Source organism: Hypanus sabinus, chromosome 7 (genome assembly GCF_030144855.1).
Source record: "Hypanus sabinus isolate sHypSab1 chromosome 7, sHypSab1.hap1, whole genome shotgun sequence".
Lineage (NCBI taxonomy): Eukaryota > Metazoa > Chordata > Chondrichthyes > Myliobatiformes > Dasyatidae > Hypanus > Hypanus sabinus.
This window is the reverse complement of record NC_082712.1, coordinates 145,781,141-145,800,625: the sequence shown is the minus strand read 5'-3', so window position 1 is coordinate 145,800,625 and position 19,485 is coordinate 145,781,141. Positions and strand designations below refer to the sequence as shown.

General features: G+C 39.6%; 1 protein-coding gene across 10 annotated transcripts in view; it reads right to left on the bottom strand.

Annotated features, from left to right (window-relative positions):
* Positions 1-19,485, bottom strand: part of kmt5b (lysine methyltransferase 5B) — a 58,548-nt gene that overhangs the window by 13,095 nt on the left and 25,968 nt on the right. For all 10 annotated transcript variants that reach the window (XM_059975901.1, XM_059975897.1, XM_059975899.1 and 7 more), the window contains 3 exons: positions 17,953-18,118; positions 14,466-14,575; positions 8,429-8,595 (listed from right to left, as the gene is read on the bottom strand). In XM_059975901.1, the coding sequence (XP_059831884.1) occupies positions 8,429-8,595; positions 14,466-14,575; positions 17,953-18,118 (443 nt within the window). The remainder of the gene's footprint in view (positions 1-8,428; positions 8,596-14,465; positions 14,576-17,952; positions 18,119-19,485) is intronic.

The following is a 19,485-nucleotide window of genomic DNA, read 5'->3' as shown; positions in this document are numbered from 1 at the left end:
ATTGTTAATATTAATAGTATTTTAGAAGGATTATTAAATGAAGCTATATAGATTGAAGATTGAAAGAAGGGGCAAACACACTGCTGAATATGTAATTCAGACCTAATACAAACATAGAAATCAGAAGTTAGGTAGGCCATTCAGCTTTTTGAACCTATATTCAATATGATAAAGTTTGAACATCCAATTCAACAACCCTCTATCTGTTCACAATTCCTTGATCTCTTTAGCTGCAGGTAATATTGCATACAGTTCTGGTTGCCCCATTATATGAAGGATGTTGAGATTTTGGAGAGGATGCAGAAAAGGTTTACCAGGACATTGCCTGGACTAGAGGGCATACAGACAGACATATTTTATTGATTCCGAGGGAAACTGGGTTTCATTACAGTCACACCAACCAAGAATAGTGTAGAAATACTGAGAGGTTGGACAAACTTGGGTTGTTTTCTCTGGAGCGGAGGAGGCTGGGGAAGATCTGATGAAGGTTTATAAGATTGCGAGGCATAGATAGAGCAGACAGACAATATCTTTTTTCAAGGGTTGAAATGCCTAATACTAGAGGGCATGCATTCAAAGATGAGGGGAAACATGGACAGTACGTCACCAGAGACAAGGCTGAGATTCATTTTCTTGTGGGTATACTCAATAAATCCTTAATAGAATAATGACCATAATAGAATCAATGAAAGACCACACCAACTTGGGTATTCAACCAGAGTGTAAAAGAAAATAAATTAGACAGATAAATAAAGAAAATTAGATGAGAAGTCCTTAAAAGTGAGCCCATAAGTTGTGGGAACATTTCAATGATGGGACAAGTGAAGTTGAGCAAAGTTCTCTCTTTTGGTTCAAGAGCTTGATGGCTGATGAGTAATAACTATTCCTGAACCTGGTGGTGAGAGTCCAGAGGCTCCTGTACCTTCTTCCTGATGACAGCAGTGACAGCATGTCCTATGTGGTGAGGGTCCTTAATGTTGGATGCTGCTTTCCAGCCACAATGTTTTTGTGCTCAATGGCGGGGAGAACTTACCCTTGATGGACTAGGCTTTTTCTAAGAATTTCCATTCAAGGGCATTGGCGTTTCCATACTTGGCTGTAATGCAGTTAGTCAATATACTCTCCACCACACATCAATAGAGGTTTGCCCAAGTCTTAGATGTCATGCTGAATCTTCTTAAACTCCTAAGGAAGCAGAGGCAATGCCATGTTTTCTTCATAACTGCACTTATGTGTTGGGCCCAGGACAAGTCCTCCATTATAATAACACTGAGGAATTTAAAGTTGCTGACCCTCTCCATCTCTGATCCTCCAGTGAGGACTGGCTCAGACCTCTGGTTTCTTCCTCCTGAAGTCAATAACTAGCTCCTTGGTCTTGCTGACATTGAGTAAGAGGTTGTTGTTGTGGAAGAACTCAGCCAGATTTTCAATCTCCCTGTGATATCCTGATTCATCACCATTTTTGATTTGACCAAAGAGATTGATGTCACCTGCAAACTTGAAAATGGCGTTGGAGCTGTGCTCAACCACAATCATAAATGTTAAGCAAACAGAAGAGGGGGTGAAGCACATAATCTCGTGGTGCACCTATGCTGATGGTTATGGAGGAGATGTTGCTATTCTGAACTGACTGGGATCTGAAACTGAGGGAATCGAAAATCCAATTGCACAGGAGGTACTGAGGCCAAAGTTTTGAAGCTTATTGATTAGCTTTAAGGGGATGATGATACTGAACACTGAGCTGGTCTATCAAGTTGTTTTCTCATCCTCCTTTGCTCCAAAGAGAAAAGCCCTATCTTGCTCAATCTCTAATGGATGCGCACATGAAAACATGCACTGTAAGGTTATGTACAGATAAATAGGTAGAATTGGGTAGCTCATTTTCTACAAGTACAGTCAAAGTGGGTTGGATGGTCACCTCCTACCTTGTAAATTTTCTATAATTCTTTGAATAGGTAATTGCTTTAGTATAAGACATGAGTTGGCTAAGGTTTTTAAAATAAAAGATGAAAAGATCAACAGACAGTGGCAACTATTTAAAGTATTTCACAAATCTTAAAAATACATTCACTTGAGAAATATGCTCTGGAGAAAATGCAAAAACACTAATACAACTAATTCTGGATTAAAGGAAAATGTTTAAAATTGAAAATAACACTGCCACTGATAAAGATGAGAGAAAGTAAAGGTAAATTAGCAACTAAATGTAGAAATTGAGAGAATTTATCTCTTTCTATATAGTAGAAAACACTAAAATAATGAAAATAGTAGGTAATCAAGGAGCAAAAGAAAAGGGGGCAGATTCTAACACAGATAAAATCACTAGGGAAAAAAAATGAATGGGATGAAGGGCCATCAAACCCCTGACCTGGTGGTTCTAAAAAGAACACAGAACACTACACAATAAGGCTGGCTGTTGGCGCAATGGCATCAGCGCTGGACTCTGGCGTGAAGGCTCCTGAGTTCAAATCCAAGTCAGGCTACCATGCTTTCCATCTGTGCCGGGTTGAGTGCTGAGCTAGCCACTCAGCCTTGTAAAAAAAAAAGGGTTGAGTCAGGAACATTCATATTGTGACCCGGTTAATCCGAAAAGGAGACCAATCCTGACACCACGTGCCAGACAAGAATGGTCGACTGTCTGGTGTGACATGGTAAAAAAAACAGTACAGGCCCTGGCCTACAATGTTGTGCCAACTTCTTAACCTATTCAAAGATTAATCAAACCCTTCCTTCTTACATAGCTCTCCACTTTTCTATCATTTAAGAGTTTCTGAAATGTCCCTAGTCTGTCTCTATGTATCTGTATCTGTCTCTAGCACACCTGGAAGGGTGTCTTGGGCAGTTACAACAGTGTTTAAAATAAAATAAACTTACCTCTGACATCCCCATTTTAATTTGCACCAATCGCTTTAAAATTATGCCTCCTCATATTACCCTACCTGGTTTAAAAAAAAGTCTCTAGCTATCCAGTTGATCTATGCCTCTCATCATCTTGCATACCTTTATTAAGTCACTTTTCATCTTCCTACTATCTGAAGAGAAAAGCCCCAGCTCACTCAGCCTTTCCTCATAAGACATGCTCTCTAAACCAAGAGGCAGCCTGGTAAAACTCATCTGCACCCTATCTAAAGCTTCCACATCCTCCCAATAATGAAATCATCGACCTGAACATAATATTCCAAGAGGTGTCTATATGATGGTGCATGCACTGGCTCCAAATTTCCAAGCTCTTAAGGTTCTTGAAAGGTTCAAGTAGACTGGATAAAAGTGAATATGACATCTATTTTTTTTTAAAAAAAGGGTTGGTGGAGGGGGAAGTTGAGACAAAGAACTCATTAGCCTAGCCTATTATCAGTCTTCAGTAAAGTGCTGCAATTTATCATCATGGAAGTAATAAGAGTATGTATAAAAGCATACTTCATGAAGAATCAACATGGTTTAATAAAAGAAAGGGAGACTATTTAATAAATTCAATCAATTCTTAAGATGTTGCAACTATGGCTGCTAAAATGAGTCAATGGATCTTGTGTTCTCCATTTCCAAAGAGCATTCAATAAGTTGCTAATAATGACTGATAGTTCCTGGGTTGAGGATATACATTAACAAAGTTTATAAAATATGTGCTCTATCCAGTTGCCTATGGGAATTATTTTCAAGTTAGTAAACTACTTGTCTGGGATGCATCAGTGTTTGGGCTGGGACTCCATATTTATGATTAATACCATCTTCTTTGGAGATATGTATAGTTTAATTGAGATACATAATCATGGCAGAGAAATGTAAAATCATCCATGCTGGTAGGGAGAATAGAAAAGCAGAGTATTAATTAATTTACAATTTGGGTACAGCAAATAATTATGTTAGGTGGAATTTGGTACTTATACATAGGTAGGGGAATAAATTACAAGGGGAAAGTCTTGCCATCTAAGACTTTTAAGGCCACATTGAGAATATAGGTATACCAATCTCACTTAACGATATTGTTGCCTGAGAGACAGTGCAGCAAAGGTTCATTCAATAGATTTCTTGCGTTGTCTTATAAGGATTAAGCAGACAATACCTACACACTGTAGAAATTTAGAAGGATATGACATGATATCATCTCATCATGCATTAGTCCATGGGAGCTAGAAAGGTCAGATGCTTCACCCAGAGCAAGTCTAGAAGTTGCCAGCATCAGCCTCAGGGATAATGAAAGACTTATAATCAAGAAAGGAAGAATTTTCTATTTCAGAAGATTGCAAATAATTGAAATTCTATGCTTCAGACAGCTTTGAGTGCTGGTTCTTTAAGTATACAGGTGAAGCTAAATGTTTACCAGGACATCAGAAAGATAGAGCTTTAGCCAAAGAACTTATGAGCATGACCTTACTGAATGGCAGGTATGAGGAATCTTCTGGTATACTTCTATTCCCAAAATTGGCTATTTTCCCCACATTATAGCAGATCCCAGGCTATAAATGTAATCAGGAATGTAGTCAGTCATGGGAACAGGAAAATATGGTTGGGTAGGTAGCCTGACTTGGAGTGGGAGTATAAATATGATCAGATGTACAGCCCAACTTGGAGAATGGGGATGCAGTTGGTTACGTGGTCAGAAAAGGAGACTGCAATGTGATTTGTTCAACTGAAATGGAGGAAATCTGGAAGCTGGGGGCTGGATACAGGGCAGGGCTGAGAAGCTCGAGATTGAAGCAAGAATGATTAGCCAGTGTGTAGGGTGAGAAATAAGATGCAAACAGGGGAACTGCTCTACACATGACCATATAAACTGCAGAGTTATGGATACAGCTTAGCACATCATGGATGAAGCTTTCTATTTGTAACATCTGAAATGTCCCCCTTCTTCAAGTCCTCTCTTTCACCACCTGCGTAGCCCTCATCTGCATCTCCTGCATTTTCTGAACATCTGCCCCTACTCCATCCTCCCACCATAACAGGGATAAGATTCCTCTTATTCTTACCTACCACATGAGCCTCTGTATCCAGCACATTATTCTCCATAACTTCAGCCATCTACAACAAGATTCTAACATTAAGCACATGCTTCCCACCCCCACCTCACTAATTTCATCGGCATTGCAATCTATGTGACTCCCTCATCCCTCCCCACTGAAGCTCCCTTTTGGTTCTTTTCCCTGCAAGACTAACAAATGCTACAACTGCATCAACACCTCCTCCCACACCACCATTCAGGGCCCCAAAAAGTCCTTTCACATGAGGCAGCGCTTCACCTGCAAATCTGACAGGGTCATCTATTATTAGGCAGTGTGGTCTTCTCTACATCAGTCCTGATGGGATGAACATTGACGTCTCCAACTTCCAGCAATTTCCACCTTCCTCTCTTTTTCTATTCCCCATTCTGATTACCCTCTCACCCCTTCTCTTCTCTTCACCTGCACCCTCTGGTTCCACCCCCTCCTTCCCTTTTCCCCATGGCTCACTCTTTATCAGATTCCATCTTCATCTCCTAACATTTACCACCTATCCTCTCCCAGCTTCTTACTTCAACTCCTCTCCCACATCACCTTCACTCTCCATCACTTGGTCAAATCCATCATTTGCCATCTGGTACTCCTTACCCATCTCCCACACTTCTTATCCTGGCTTCTTCCCACTTCCTTTCCAGTTCTGATGAAGGGTTGCTGCCTTAAATGTCCACTGTTTACTCCTCTTCATAAATGCTGCCTGACTTGCAAACTTAAAACATCCTTGAGCGAAATGCTGGTATCTGCTAAAAATATATCATGCGGGCAAGGGACAAAAGAATGTTTCCAACTCCTGCAACTTGACAGGCAAAGTTCAAAGTAAATTTATTGCCAAAGAACATAGTTGTCACCATACACAACCCGAAGATTTGTTTTCCTGCAGGCATACTCAGTAAATTTAAGAACCAGGAATCAATGGAAGACCACACCCAATAGGACGGACAAACAACCAATGTGCAAAAGGCTACAAACTGGAAGTACAAGAAAGATAAAAGAAATAATAATAAAGGAAATAAATATTGAGAACACGAGATGACGAATCCTTGAAAGTGAATCCATTGGTTGTGGGAACTGTTCAGTGATGGGGCAAATGAAGTTGATTGAAGTTATGCCCACTGGTTCAACAGCCTGATGGTTGACAGGTAATACATGTTTGTGAACCTGGTGGTGAGAGTCCTGAGGCTCCTGTACCTTCCTAATTGCAGCAGTGAGAATAGAGCATTAGCCTGGGTGGTGGTGGTCCTTGATGTATGCTGCTTTTCTGCATAGATGTGCTCAGTGGTGGGAGGGCTTTACTCTTGATGGACTGGGCCATTCCACTACTTTTTCTAGGCTTTTCAGTTCAAGGGCATTGGTATTTCCATATCAGGCCATGATGCAACCAGTCAATATACTCTCCACCACACATCTATAGAATCGTGTCAAAGCTTTAGATGCCACACTGAATCTTCGCAGACTTCTAGGTAGATGCACTGCTATAGTTTCTTTGTGATTGCACTTACATGCTTGCGCCCAGGACGGATCCTCTAAAATGATAACACCAAGGAACTAAAAGCTGCTAACAATCTCCACCCCAATCCACTGATGAAGACTAGCTCATGGATCTCCATTTCACTCCTCCTGAAGTCAATGATCAGCTCCTTGGTCTTGCTAACATTGTGAGAGGTTGCTGTTGTGGCAACACTCCGCCAAATCTCCTGTATTCTGACTTGTCGCTACCTTTGGGTAGATGGAGCTCATCAGCCTGGCAAGGCAGTCCATCTAAGAGAGGAAAAACTCTGATTTCAAACCTCCGCTGCCTTGCGGCCATACCCACACGTGGGAAAGGCTTCGGGAGTAAACAGAGGACAAATCTGAAGCTGGAGTCCCTAAGTCCCAACCTGATTCTGGCAACTTCAGCAACGTCACTGGTGCCAAGCTGTATCTGCCCTTGTCCTTCCCTTGGACATTGGTGTCGTGGAGAGGGGAGACTAGCTGCATGGGCAACAGCCGGTCTTCCATATAACCTTGCCCAGGCCTGCGCCCTAGAAACCATTCTAGGCGCAGATCTATGGTCTCATGAGACTAACAGATGCCACCACTACCTTTGATTCAGCCAATGACAGTGGTGTTGTCAGCAATCTTAAACATGGCACTGGAGCTGTGCTTAGCCTCACAGTCGTAACTATAGGCCTGCTGGCATATCTGTGCTGATGGAGATTTCAGAGGATAATTGAAGCCAGCTTGAAACAGGTGGGTACCTCAGACTGCCAAAGTAATACGTTAAAGATATTGGTGAACACTCCATCCAGTTGATCAGCACAGACCTCTAGTACTCAGCCAAGTTCCCTTCTCTGGGCTGGATGCTTTCTGTGGGTTCACCCTCTTGAAGGATACTCTCACATCTGCCTCAACAGACTGAAACCACAGGGCCACTGGGGGCTGTGGGAGCCCACCAGCTAATCCTCCAATCTGTCACCAAAGCATGAGCATCAACAGCAAATTTGTTACCATAAGATCAACATCCAAGGTCCCAACAACTCCATCATAGTGGCTCTTCTTAAACAGCATTGCACAGAAAACCTGAAAATTTCTGCATGATCTTCAAAGTATACACTACTTACGCACTGCACTTAAGTCTGCCACAAAAGGTACCTGTGAAAAGTCCCTTGGCTTCACTGTTGGAAGCAGGGCTGGTTTGATGAACATAGTGAGGATATTAAGCAACTAATTAGCTGCAAACTTAAGATATTCCAAGATTGGCAGCTACACCATTTCTCCAGGGAAGATAAAGATACACAGGCACCCGCTTGCATTATTCCAGCAGAAAGATCTTGACCAACAGACTAACTGGTGATGGACAGGGTATGCAGGACCCAGCAACTCACAAACATCTATTACATGTACAGGATCATTTACTTGTGTACAAAGCATTTATTTAGACATACTTCATGATAACAGACCCTTCTAGCCCAACAACCTCATGCTGCCAATTACACCCATGTGATGAATTAACCCATATATCTTTGGAATGTCGTTGTGAACTGAAGCACCCAGAGAAAAACCATGTGACCATGAGGAAAATGTATGAACTCCTTCCAGACAGTGGTGGAAATGAACCCGAGTCACTAGTGCTGTAATAGTGTTTATGCTAACTGCTATACTACCATTGTTACCTAAATACCCAGTGTGCTTCCACTGACAGCAAACACAGGGGTGAACTCATCAGGTACAAAGGGGCATAAGAGCCTCTGGAAAGAATACTTCAAAGAACTCAAGCACAATTCTGTCTTTGATGTGAGCCCAATATAACATGTTCAGACTAACTTTGCTGCTGCTCCTGATCAACAAGTCATTGAAAAGACTCTTTCAACTTTTAAATAAGGCCGCTTATGAAATAAAAAGAATAACTATCTCATTATGCAAGTAATGTTTAGTAACTCATGCAGAGGGATCCATACCATGGTTGATAAATGCAGCAGGTCCAAGCCAAAGCTGTGCACAGTTTTTTCTTGTTGAAAACATAACACTAAAATCATTTTCTCCATGACGAAGTAGCATGTTTTCTTCCATTTCTGACAGTTCTGCAATGCAGCCAACCAACAATTCAATCTTGTCATTCTTCTTCCTATTTAAAAGTCAAATATTACCTCTAATTAATATCTTTAGTCTCTGAAATACATAACATCTACTGGCATAAAGCTTTCTGGATTGAGTGGAAATGAAAACAGCAATAATAAGTTGCAGAGATACCATTCACTGCAAAAGACTAACCCATGCAATTTAGTTATACCAATAATAGGAGACAAATATGAACAAAGGCTTCTATAATTATTGCAGTCAACTTTAAAATTGAACATAAGTTATATGGGGAATACATGCAATAATGAAAATGTTAAAACAGCGCATTTAAGTACACTAGTAACTCAAGGCTCTACACCAGGGGTTCCCAACCTGGGGTTCACGGACCCCTTGGTTAATGGCCAGAGTCCATGGCATAAAAAGGCTGAGAATCTTTGCTTTAAGCCTTCCTAATACACTATTTAACATGAAAGATTTGTAAAATATTTGCAATTCATTTTACGATGAAAACCAAGTTCCTGAATATCTAAAATGTTACTTCAAGTTTCTAACCAACAATCAGATCATTTATTCATGGCTCCCACATCTTCTATGCCCAAACTACACCAAATACAGAGTTCAAACACTTGTCTCACGTTCTGACCATCTCTTTAGCTTTTCTATCCTTTACTTTGTTCATCAAATTCCCCACTAGCCTGCCATCTGTTCTGTAACCAAGGTTCTCTTTTCCATCAACCTTGCTTCCAGATCCAATGATTCATTTCCAATTAAATTATATGTTCTCTAACCCCCTTTGATCTTCATATCTGATCAAAATTTGAGGGAAAATATAGATCCAACTTACCCTGTAACAATAGGGAAAGGAGCAAGGCATGCAGCCCCAAGCCTGCTCTGTCATTCAATATGACTAAAAATATGAAATAATGTCTAAATGTAGTGAGCCTTTTGATCTCCTTGCCACAGATTTCTGCAACGGTGAAGACCTTAGATTTATTTAGGGCTGAAATTCATAGATTTCTAATCAAAAATGCAATCGTGGATTTTAGTAAGATGACAAGAATGGAGAGGTTGGATGCACTTGAGATTGTTATCTCTGAAGCATCAGAGCTGAGTTGCTACCTTTTACAGGAAATGGTTAGAATGACCTTGGAGTAGGTTAAAAGGTCAGCAGACATCATGGGCTTCAGGGCCCGAACTGTACTATGTTCAAACGTGCCCTATCTTACTTCCCAAGTTGATTTTCAAAGAACACAAAGCAGTACAGCACAGCAGCAGGCACTTTGCTCCCAACATCCATGCCAAACATAATGCCAATTTAAATTGTTCTTTATTTCTACATCCCTTGCCTTTTCATGTGCTTGCCCACATCCCTCCTAAATGTTACTAATGTATCTGCTTCTACCACCTACCTGCCTTGAAAGCATGTTCAGTGTAAAAATACTTGCCTTCTAACCACCTTTAAACTTCACCTTCCCCTCACCTTAGTTCTATTCCTCCCTGCATTCACCATTTCCTTCCTGGGGAAAAAGCATTAACTGTCTATCCCAGGCATGGGCAAACTACAGCCTGGGGGCCATATGCGGCCCGTTAAGCTTTTTAATCCGGCCCGCAGAACTTGATGAAATTATATTAATAAACCTTGTTAACGTTTTTTCCCTGCAATTCTGGCGTTTTCCCAATAGATGACGCACTCTATATACATTGACCTTTGTCGAGGTGCAGCGTATTACTCCACATTTGTGCTTTACGCTTTGTTTGGCTCGACCTATTTGTGTGAACAGGCGTTCAGCGTCATGAACATCACCAAAGCCAGCCACAGATCCAAGTTAACTGACCAACACCTCAGATCCATCCTGAGAATCGCCACAACAAAACTAAATCCAGACTTTGATGCGCTGGCTAAAAAGGGAGACCAACAACACTGTTCCCACTGAAATTAAAAATCAGTTTCTTCGTTGTGTTATGTAAAAAATGCATTTGAAAATATTTTTTTCAATAAGCCTTACATGTTACATGTCATTTCTGTTAAGTGATGGACATGAGTAGTGCGGAGGTGCACGTACGTTCTCAAAATAAAAAATGCGCTCCAGATCAAATAACGCACTCCGCATACTGGCACGCTGTCACTGTTCTGTCCTTGTGCTGGTCGTTGTTGAGTTTTGGCACAGGGGACAATTGAATAAGAAGGAGCAGGACAAGTAGACCTGCATCTCCTACAGTTTTTGAAATAAAGACAGTCAGGAGAGTGATGATGATAATATCTTGAAGGATAACAGAATTTTCAGTGCTTTAAAATAATAACTTACTATTAAAAAAGCTGTATTTTATTCATTTAATTTTCAGTGTTTTAAAAGTCATTTCAATAAATAGCTAAATACCATGGGACTTCAAAGACAGATATTTTGTTGTAATGCATTTGTTCATTTTCAATTGAAATTAAAGCACATGTTTTCTACATATCCCATGATATTTTATTTTCTCTTATGAGGTGTATTACCAAAACACTCCGTCCATCTGCTCCTGGTCCAGCCCCCGTCAAATTTTAGAACCCTTTGTGGCCCACAAGTCAAAAAGTTTGCCCACCCCTGGTCTATCCTATCTACAATTCTCCTAATTTTAATGTCGCAGAAGACTACAGCATTGAAACAGGTCCTTTGGCCCATCAAGCCCATGCCAAACTATTACATTGTCTAGTCCATTAACCTGCAACCATCGTCCTCCATACCCCCAACCCATTTATCTATCCCAATTTTACGTACACCCTATCCTCGTCATATGCATCTTCAGACAATGCGGATTCACAGTTATGCGAGGAACCTATTTCTACAAGCTTCTAATTAAATGTGTCCAAAACTCAGTTATGCGAGGAGCACTGCTTTCCCACTAAGTCAGATGCGCACACCCCACAATCTCACTGTTGGGATGAGAAGCACCACTTTCCCGCCAATACAAGTCACGTGCGCACGCCTCAGTCTCACTCCCGCCAGTCTCGCATTGGTTTTGGCAATGTATGGATGTACGATCTTGCGCTCTTAAACTTTTGTTGTTTTTACCTACGCTGCAGTGATTTTGTGCTTGAAATATTTAACCATGCCTCCTAAGTGTCCGATGTCAAGTCCTGGGTCATCAGCCAAACCGCAGAGAACCACTTTAACACTTGAAAAAAAGTTGGAAATTATAAACAGGGTGGCGTCAGACGAGACCGGGCATTTTTGGAAGCATATGCCAAAACACACTTACATAAGTAAGAATGACAAAACTGCGTCAGGTTTCAAGGCAGCAAAGGATAGATTGACTTTGCTTATGTGTTCCAATGCCTAAGGAGACCGCAAGATGAAGCCTCTCTTAGTTTACCATTCACTAAATCCCCATGCTCTTAAGGATTTGGGTAAGAATATGCTTCCTGTCCACTGGGCAGCTAACAAGAAAGCATAGGTCACTGGTCAAATCTTTGAAGATTGGTTTACTAATCATTTTGTTGTTGAGGCTGAACGCTACTGCCGGGAACAGAATCTTGTATTTAAAGTTCTTCTGTTGTTTGACAATGTACCAGCCCATCCTAAACATTTGGACAGCATTCATCCTAACATAACAGTGTGTTTCCTGCCCCCTAACACAACATTGCTGATTCAACCACTCGACCAAGGTGTGATATCCACATTGAATGCGTATTTTTTATGGCAAACTATTTCTCAGATGCTGCAAGCAACAGACGATTTTGAAAATCCTGGGAGTTTATCAACGGTGAGGGAATGGTGCAAGTCCTTCAACATCAGACATGCTGTCAACAACATTGATGAATCCTGGAAAGAGGTCAGGTCTTCCACTCTCAATGGAGCATGGAAATCAATTTGGGTAGAGTGTGTGCACACCCTCAAGGGGTTTCCTGCCTTCACTGCAGCTGTCCAGGATTGTGTGGCCTTGAGCTATAAAATTGGTGGGGAAGGATTCTCAGATCTCGAGACTGCTGACGTGGTAGAACTGGATTCTCATGATGAAGAATTATGTGTGGATGACCTGCGTTTAACTCAGACTGAAGGTGATAATGATGATGAAGAAAGTGAGTTGCAGGTGATGCATTTTACAGTGAAGCAACTGGCAGAATTTTTTAAGGCTGTGGAACACTTGGCATAAATGGCAATGGACATGGACCCAAGTTTAGAACGGAGTCAACATTTCAGTCGTTCCCTGCAAGCCTTCTTCCCTACAAGCAAACTTATGTTGAAAAACAAAATGCTGCCAAGCAATCAACCCTCGCCACTTTCTTCAAACCGGTGTCATCTCCTGCTGCCAACAGTACTAAGAGTTCTGTGAGTCTTCCTTCACCCTTTGCTGTCCTTGATGATCCTGACGACCCACAACCATCCACCTCATTCATGTAAAGCTGCCAGACACTATAACAACCACTCATCTCCCAGAGCGAACACACCAGCCACTGTTGGTGAGTACTATACACCCTAGTATGTTAACTTTCTATGATTTATTATGTTGCATATTACCTTAAATTGATGAAATATAATATGAATGTTGCCTTGTAGTACTACTTGTGTTGTATTGATATGAAAATATGAACAAATTACAGATAAAACATATTTAGAAAGCCCTCCAGAACGCATTCCTGTTTTCTCCATTTAAATAATTATTCACATTATGCGTCAACTGCGAGGAACATATCCCTTGCATATATCGAGGATAGGGTGTACTTCTATCAAGGAGTACCCTTTCAGGGAGCCGTTCAACCTCCGATACTTCAATGGAAACAATTCAAGTGTATTCAATCTCTTTCACTGTCATTTTCCCTTAATCCATAATTGCCTTACTGATTTGACCATAAGACAAGGGAGCAGAATTAGCATATTCAGCCCATCAATTTGATTTAGGGCTGATTTATTTTCCTCTCAATTTATCCTCCTGCCACCTCCCTGTAACTTAGGATACCCTTACCAATCAAGAACCTATCAATCTTCTTTTTAATTATACTCAATGACTTGGCCTTCATAGCCATCTGTGGTTATGAATTCTAGATTCATCACCTTTCAGCTAAAGAAATTCCTTCTCATCAGTTCTAAAAATGTATCTCAGTCCTAAATAAATTCAAGTTCTCCATTACTGCAGATCTCAAGGTAGAGATCCAAAAACTCACTGCACTTTGAAATTCTCATCAATTTTAATCATAAATGGACTGACTTTATCCTGAGATCCTATTCTGAAGCTTATGTTTCAAAAACTGAGCAACACCATTGCGCCGGAAGTTTATGAATACACGTTACAGCTCAGGTCTGCAAGCTACATCCTCCAATCACTCACCCTTTGAAACTAGTGCGTGACCAAGCTTCAAACTTAAATGACATTTTTCTGCTTTACTCTGTTAAATGCCTTAAAGATATTTCTAACTTTAAAAGCACTATCAACTCTTGCTGGCTTTCTGTTACTCTTGCATTTCAAATTCTAATATCTCGGGTGCATTAATGTTCTATAATTTTAAAGACTTTCTAACCAATCGTGATAGGAATATTAGAAATCTGTTTATAAACAGGCTAGAATCTATCTACTTTAATTCCAATATATAATTTGTTCAATCGGCCATCTTCCTTTGCAGCATTCAACTTGATTAAATGTTGTTCATCTATGACAGTTCTGATGAAAGGTCATTGACTTCAATTTTCTACCTGAGTGATCAGTTTCTAATTTGAAGCAATATCCTGCTTCTCCTTGTAACAAAGTTGAATCAGTATTTAAAACATTAAAAAGCAAATATTTTTAAATATCTTCAGTGCAGTAAAACGTTCCAAAGTGCTTTGCAAGTGTTATTAAACAAAATACAACTATAACAGCTAAAATAATATAATCAGCAATGAAAATTAATTAACTACATGCATAAGTGAATCTATAATTTAACATTAGTTCAGGTCTTACCATTCCCTGGTTGCAACTATCTTGGCTCCATTTTTCTCTGAGGAATACCGATTACATGGCAAGAGTTCAAATCCACTCTCAGCTGCAAACATTCTCAGATAAATAAAAACCTGCCCAAAATATATTAAACATTTTGTGGGTATAACTTTTTGTATGTTCATTTTGTACAGCTACACCAACTACTCTGAATCACAATATCCTATAAACTACAAAACTCAAATATTCATTTGACAGATCTTGTGTGCTATGGCCCACCAGTACAATTTACTTGGTGAATCCTGAGTAAGTCAAAAATTTATATTCCTCACCCCAACAGGGAGGAGTCTATTTTTTACAATCTCTCAAAATAATCAGTCTCTACACAATGACTTAAAGCTGGTGGTGTCGATAGCGAAGTGAGTAATGAAATTGATAAATTAGCCATGGCAAATGAAATTGAATCCTAATGTGAGGTGACGAATTTGAAGGGTTGATTAGAGTAGATGAACACTAGGGTCCTAGACAGTATGGAGGAACAGAGGGAAGTTGGCAAAGATTTCCAAAAGTGGCAATATGGGTAAAAGGGTGAAGGCTGCTCACAGCATTATTGCCTTCATTTGCTAGGGCACACAATACAAGTGCTGGGAGTTCTTGGTACAAAACTTTGGTTAGGCCACAGCTGGAATCATGCATGTAGTCTTAACTGCTATAATATAGGAGTGACGGTGATTGCACGGGTGAGCGTGCAGGATTTTCACCAATGTTGCCTGGGATGGAAGGCATCAATGAGTTTTGCTTGTTTTCCTTATTGTGGAGGAGGACAAGGGAGGATCTGTCAGAGGTACACAAAATTATGAGAGAAATTTATTGGCATGGGAAAACATATCTGAAGTAGTCCAATGCTAAAGGGTATATGTTAAAGACGAGTAGGAAGGCATAAAAGCGATCCATGGGCAATTGCAGTCAGGAACACACTGCCTGAGAAGATGGCAGAGACAAGTATTCTGACATTTAAGCAGCATCTAGACATGCTCTTGAATGACCAAGGCATATTAGGTTATGAACCAAGTGCTGGTAAAAGAAATTAGTATCGTTACTGGATATGCATGGTGGGACAGAGGATCTGTGCCATGTGACTTAGGCCGAAGTTGTAGCAAAATACTTAACATGCAAAACACAGGCTACCTCTCCCATCCGATTGTTCCATTTCTACTTGTGATCAAGGAGTGCAGGGAGAACAGAAGAGGATACTACTGCTTGAACAATTACTATTAAAGAGTGCTAGGAACTTTCAAAATGCATAAATGTAGTAACAGTAAGAAATGCAACAATTTCTACTATTACTTATTTTGAAGTACTACCCAAGGATTTACATTACACAATTTTGAAAGAGGTGGCTTAGAGAGAATTAATGTTCTAGTTATTATCTTTCAAGATTTGATGGATTTCAAATTGATTCAGTGGGTTGGAGGATAGAAAACATGATGTCACTGTTTAAGACAGGAATGGGGATAGTTGATGGGGTCGGGGTGAGAAAGAGATGAAACTCTGACCTACTGGCCTAATGTCAATAGTAAGAAAATGCAGGAATCACCATAAAGAGGTAGTAAAATAACATTTTGAAAATAATAGGATTGGCCAGAGACTCACTGAATTCATAAAGAGAAAAATCCAATTTATCTAACCTGCTGAAGTTCTTTGAGCACCAGTAGATTAGAATGAAAATCTAATGGATGTGCAGCATTTGAAATTCTGGAAGCATTTAATAAGGTTCCACACAGGTAGTTATTCAACAAAACAAGGACACAGAACTGGAGGAAATATACTACCATGGAATAAGTATGTTTTTACAAAAAAAACATGACAAATGGGGCACCCCAGGGACTAATGCTTAGGCCCCAACTTTTGATCACCAAGGAAACCAAATCTCATACTTCCAAGTGCACTGACTATATTAAACTACAAGGGATTGAAAGTGCAGAGGAAGATTTCAAGGGATGTGGACAACCTAGTAGGTGAGAACATAGCAGAATGGAATCATGAAGTTACCCATATTGGTTTACAAATAAAACTTGCATATTTTGTTAACTGGTGTAAGACTGGTCAGCAATGATATTCAAAAGGACAAAGGTGCACTTAAACAACTTGCTGAAAGCTAACATGCAAGTTCAGCAAGCAATTTAGAGGGCAATTCATATTTTAACTTTTGAGAGGATTTGCATACAGGATTGAGGGAGTCATACTGCAAAATTATTCAATCTTAGCAAGAATATACCTAGACCACCATGTGCAATTTTGGTTTCCTTACTCTAGAAAAATATATACTTGCAATAAAAAGGAGTGCAATTACTAAAATGGCTCCAAGGATAGCAGATTTGGTGTATGAGCAGAGATGGATTAGGCTGGAGCTGTATTCTCTTGAATTTAGGAAAGTGAGAGATTTCATTTAAACATAGAAAATTCTTAGAGGATTTGACAGGCTTGAAAGCAAGGAAGGTATTTCCCTGGCTGAAGACTGAGACTATGTTTCAAAATCTGACACTTAGGACAACGGACAAGAAATTTTGTCAGAGAGCAATGTACTTTTGGCATTCTCTATCCCAGAAGCCTTCAGCAACTCATTCAAAAATGATCAAAAGATCTCTGGGCATCAAGGAAGCCAAGAAATACAAAAACAGTACTAGATGATGGTTACAGGTAGAAGTTTGGTTACTTTTTGAATTTGAGAATGGTGGAGCAGGCTCATAGTGCCAGATAGCCATCAGCTGTTATGTGCTTTGTTTGGCCAACATTGTTAAGGGCCAAGATTCCTTTCAATTTAAGATTATAAATTCCAGATTTTGTAAGAAAATATAAATCTAAACTTAAATATTGGCCATTTAGATAGGCACATCTTAAAGAATAGTAGGGAAGAGCATGTAGAGCTGAAATCCAGAAGTTGAAGAGACCTACAAAATGGAATCTCTTGCATTACTGAATCTATTATGGCAAAAGATATAACCTATGTTTGCCACCCATTCCACATGTAATACCTTCAGAGTGCCTGTCATCCAAAACAACGCCTTCAAGGCAATAAACGTCCCTGACTGTGACATGCTTGCTCTAAAAAGTAATCTTTTTCAGATAATTTAACTTCCTCAAAAAAAAATTATTCATTAGTGAAAAAATTTCTGCTCTAAAATTTAGAGGAACCTGAATATGTAGGGTCAAATGGAAAATGCAAAACAGCATGCTTTACAATTTAGTTCTATTCAATAACAGATGAAAGCACATCAAAATGTTTTGCACAGAAGTAATTAGATTTACATAAGTGCCCTTTGAGAAGTTTTAACAATTAAATACATTTAAAGATATGAAACAGAAGCCTTACATCTAAATTGTTTATTTTCTAATAAATTTTTAAAAAATGTATTAAATCGCTTCGGATCATTAATTCTTTTAAGCAAATAGCATATTCCTGAAAAAGCTGTTAGAAAGAAAAATCGATTTTAAAGAAAATACCACCTACATGTTCCTTAAATAACTTCTCTTGGCTTTTGTTTTTGTTGAGGAAATAATGTCTTGCCCATTCGCCTGTGGTTAATGCTTTGAAAGCCTTTTCTAAATTTTCTCCCTTCTTGAAATCCTCTATTACTTCTTTCAGGTCTTCCTGTCTTCCTTTTATGGGTCGAAATCTGAAGAGACAAAAGAAAATCGACAGGTAAGCTTTACAATTCATAGCATAAAAATTGTACAATATAGCACCAAGAAATGCTGTTGGGAGATCAAAAAAAAATCTGCTTTGACATCCTTTCATTAACAGTTCCAATGTACGCTCCTTTCAACAACTTTTATTTACAGAGAGCCTTCACAAGTGTATTAATAAAACTGGACACCAAGCCATAAAGAGGTATTTAGTTTGATAACTAAAAGACTGGGCAAGAAATTTGAGAATGTCATAAGAGGTTTAAAGAAAGGATTTACAGAGTTTAGGACCTTGGCAGCTAAAGGTTTGCCCACTAATAAAGGAATAAAATAGGAGGACAAAAACATAAAATTCAGAAAACAAGCTATATGTCAGGGAGGCTGTAGTGCTGGTAGAGATCAATAAAATCACGGGTAAACATGCTGAACTCAAGAATGACAGAGCTCAAGTGAAACAACAATAATTCATTGTAAAATTAACTTCTCCACTGATTGGGCATCTGCACTGTATAGCATAAGATGGCTGCCATTAGTTGTTAGTTCCATTGTATCAGTTCTTACTATAGGAGCAGCCCAGGTCAGAACCCAAGGGTCAACCATCTTCAACATGTTCATCAATGATCCTGCCTGCCATCATTGAATTTCAGAAGTATCAAAAAATTGCCAATAACTGCACAAGTTTCAAATTTCTGACCAACTCCTTAGAAATTGAAGTAGACCATACAGCCAAAAGTTGGGCAGCCTCAGCCATGGGTTAATAAGCCACAAATAATAAATGCCAAGCAATGATCATTGCAACAGAAGAGTCCAACTACCTTTCCCTAACATTCAACAGCATTACAATCTCCTGGATCTTCCATCAACATCAAACAGAAACTGAGCTGGACCAACCACAGTTTGGTTACAAGAACAGGGCAGTGGATAGGCATTCAAGTTTTCATCCCTCAAAACTTTCCCAGAATCTACAAGCCAGAAGATCACTGTACAATGGATACCCTCCAGTTGTCAAGACCAGCTGTGTTCCAACAACAAGTTCAAACTCATTGAGACTGAATAAGCTTGTCCAATTGGCACCCATTTCTCTAAATATTCTCTTCCTTCATTAACACTGTGGCTACAGTTTACATTCTATATGAAATGTGCTGTCAATGGCTCCTTCCACAGTATTTCGAAGCAATCATTCCTACCTTCTGGAAGAAAACAGACACCAGCACGTGTCAACAAAATATATCAAAACAAATAGTCTTCTATAATTAGGACACTTACAGGTACACACTGCCCACATCCCATAAACAAATGAACAGTAGAAAAATACACACGTGGTATATGCAACTTGATATACTTTAGTCCAAATATT